The sequence below is a fragment of the Austrofundulus limnaeus genome, unplaced genomic scaffold (genome assembly GCF_001266775.1).
Source record: "Austrofundulus limnaeus strain Quisiro unplaced genomic scaffold, Austrofundulus_limnaeus-1.0 Scaffold894, whole genome shotgun sequence".
NCBI classification, from domain to species: Eukaryota; Metazoa; Chordata; class Actinopteri; order Cyprinodontiformes; family Rivulidae; genus Austrofundulus; species Austrofundulus limnaeus.
Window position 1 is genome coordinate 63,801 of NW_013953296.1, and position 2,250 is coordinate 66,050.

General features: G+C 39.4%; 1 protein-coding gene across 4 annotated transcripts in view; it reads left to right on the forward strand.

The window, feature by feature from the left end:
- LOC106533149 (Fanconi anemia group J protein homolog) overlaps positions 1–1,504 on the forward strand; it is a gene marked incomplete at its 3' end in the record, with an annotated part of 4,007 nt that extends 2,503 nt beyond the window's left edge. For all 4 annotated transcript variants that reach the window (XM_014029390.1, XM_014029388.1, XM_014029389.1 and 1 more), the window contains 1 exon segment: positions 1,393–1,504. In XM_014029390.1, the coding sequence (XP_013884844.1) occupies positions 1,393–1,504 (112 nt within the window).
- Between the last annotated feature and the right edge of the window lie 746 nt (positions 1,505–2,250).

Genomic DNA, 2,250 nt, shown 5'->3' on the forward strand with positions numbered 1-2,250 from the left:
GGACCCCACCTTGATGTTTCAGGACCCCACTTTGGGTCCCGACCCCAACTTTGGGAACCACTGCTCTAGAGTCCAGACATGTGGAGAACGCAGGCGATTGTTGTCACACATGGACACAAGTTGTCTTGAAACTGTGAGCTTCTTGGCCCGTGTCACTTGCTGACTCAGTTTATGCCCCTTTTCCACTAGTGCCTGTGTAGTATCGGTACGATTCAAAGCCATTCCCATTAGGCCAGATTCATGGAACTGGCACTTTTTTTAGTACCTACTTCATTGTGGTTCCAAGCGGTCCCAGTTGACACCAAAATGCAACATAAGAACACTGTTCGTCACTGAATGGCTAGGGGGTGGGCCAGTCATTGGTTGCGTCTGAACTGCCTTTACAAGAACAACTCGAGGCACCGTTTTTTCAGTTGTAGCAATGACATTAGTTGTGTTTCTATTCAATTTAAATTCAAAATTTTAGCGAATTTTTTAAATTTCAGAACTTATTCAACAAATGTGTTTCCATCTCTCATTTTGCACATTAATGGCCCTTTTCTACTAGTGCCACTTAGTGTAGTGTTGGTGCAGTTCCAAGCCATTTCCATTAGGCCAGATCCTTGGAACCGGCACTTGTTTTAGTACCTACTTCATTGTGGTTCCAACCGGCCCCTGCTGACACCAAAATGCGACGTCAGAACACTGTTCATCACTGATAGTTTTTGCAAATGTTTAAAATTTCAAAAGTTATTCATCAAATGTGTTTCCATCTCTCATTTTGCCCATTAATTTTTTTTTCAAAATACCTAAAAAGCACCTCCACCAACCGCCCAAAACACACCCATTGGAACCGGACTGGACCGTCAGTGGAAAACCAACCGGTCCGACCCGTACCTACACCGACTGTTCTGACACTACACTAAGTGGCACCAGTGGAAAAGGGGCATTAGTTGTGTTTCCATCCAATTTTAATTCGAATTTTTAGCAGATTTTTAAAATTTCAAGTTATTCAACAAATGTGTTTCCATGTCTCATTTTGCGCATTAACGTTTTTCGAAAAACCCCAAACCACCTCCACCAACCTCCCAAAACACATCCACTGGAACCGGACTGGAACGTCAATGGAAAAGCACCTGAACTGACCCATTCCAACACTGACCATACCGACACTACACTAAGTGGCACTAGTGGAAATAGGTTACTGTAACTCATTTCACCTGGACTCACCTGGACATTGTGCAGACTGGTTTGGTCTGAACATTGTAGGTGGATATTTACCAAGGCACAAGCAGTTTCTTACAGTTTATTGTTAAAACACACTTAGCTGTGTGACACACTGCACATGTGTTGGTCGTAGTTTAGTTTACCGCTCTATAAGACTGTTAATGTTCACATGTTTTCTGTCTGCAGATAATAAGAGGCTTGAACTACGGRCAGCACTCTTTACTGGAGAGTCCCACAGGCAGTGGGAAAAGTCTGGCTCTACTCTGCTCCACTTTGGGCTGGCAGCAAGCTCAGCTGGGTAAGACTGCATGTGTTCTCTGCAGGCAAACTGGTTTACTAACATGTACCAGCATGAAAATATTTAATAGCAAAAGTGTTAATGTGAGCTCACGTTGAAAAGCTGAAWGAAGCAAAAAAGTCTGACTTTGCAGAAAAACTGTAAAAAGSAGCACAAATCTAGTTGGAAACAACAGAAAACAGCTAAAAGCTAAGAGCTAAAACAGCAGAATATAGCTGAAAACATCTGTAAGAAGCGTAAGTAGTTCAAATTAGCAGAAAAAAGCACAAGAAGTTGAAAAATAAAGCAGACCTGCAGCTAAAATAGCAAACAAAGCTAAAATTAGCATAAAATAAGCTAAAAATATCAGCCAATAGTTGAAATTAGCACATAAGTGAAAGTGCTGTACAAATTTAAAAATAGCAGAAAAAAGCATAAAAGTACAAAAATTAACAATTTGTAGTAAATTAGCTAAAACAGCCAATTTTTTTAGTAAAACCGCTAAAAAAATAGCTGTAAATTCTTTAATTAGCATAAGGAGGACAAGGCTGAAACTTAGCAGAAACAAGTTCTAATTGCTACATAAAAATATATATTTATCTTAAAGTACAAAAAAGGATATTTTGTTGCAAAATAGCTAAAACAGCTGAAATTTTCAGTGAAACAGCTAAAAGCTAAGAGCTAAAATAGCAGAATATAGCTGAAAACATCTGTAAGAAGCGTAAGTAGTTCAAATTAGCAGAAAAAAGCACAAAAAGTTGAAAAAA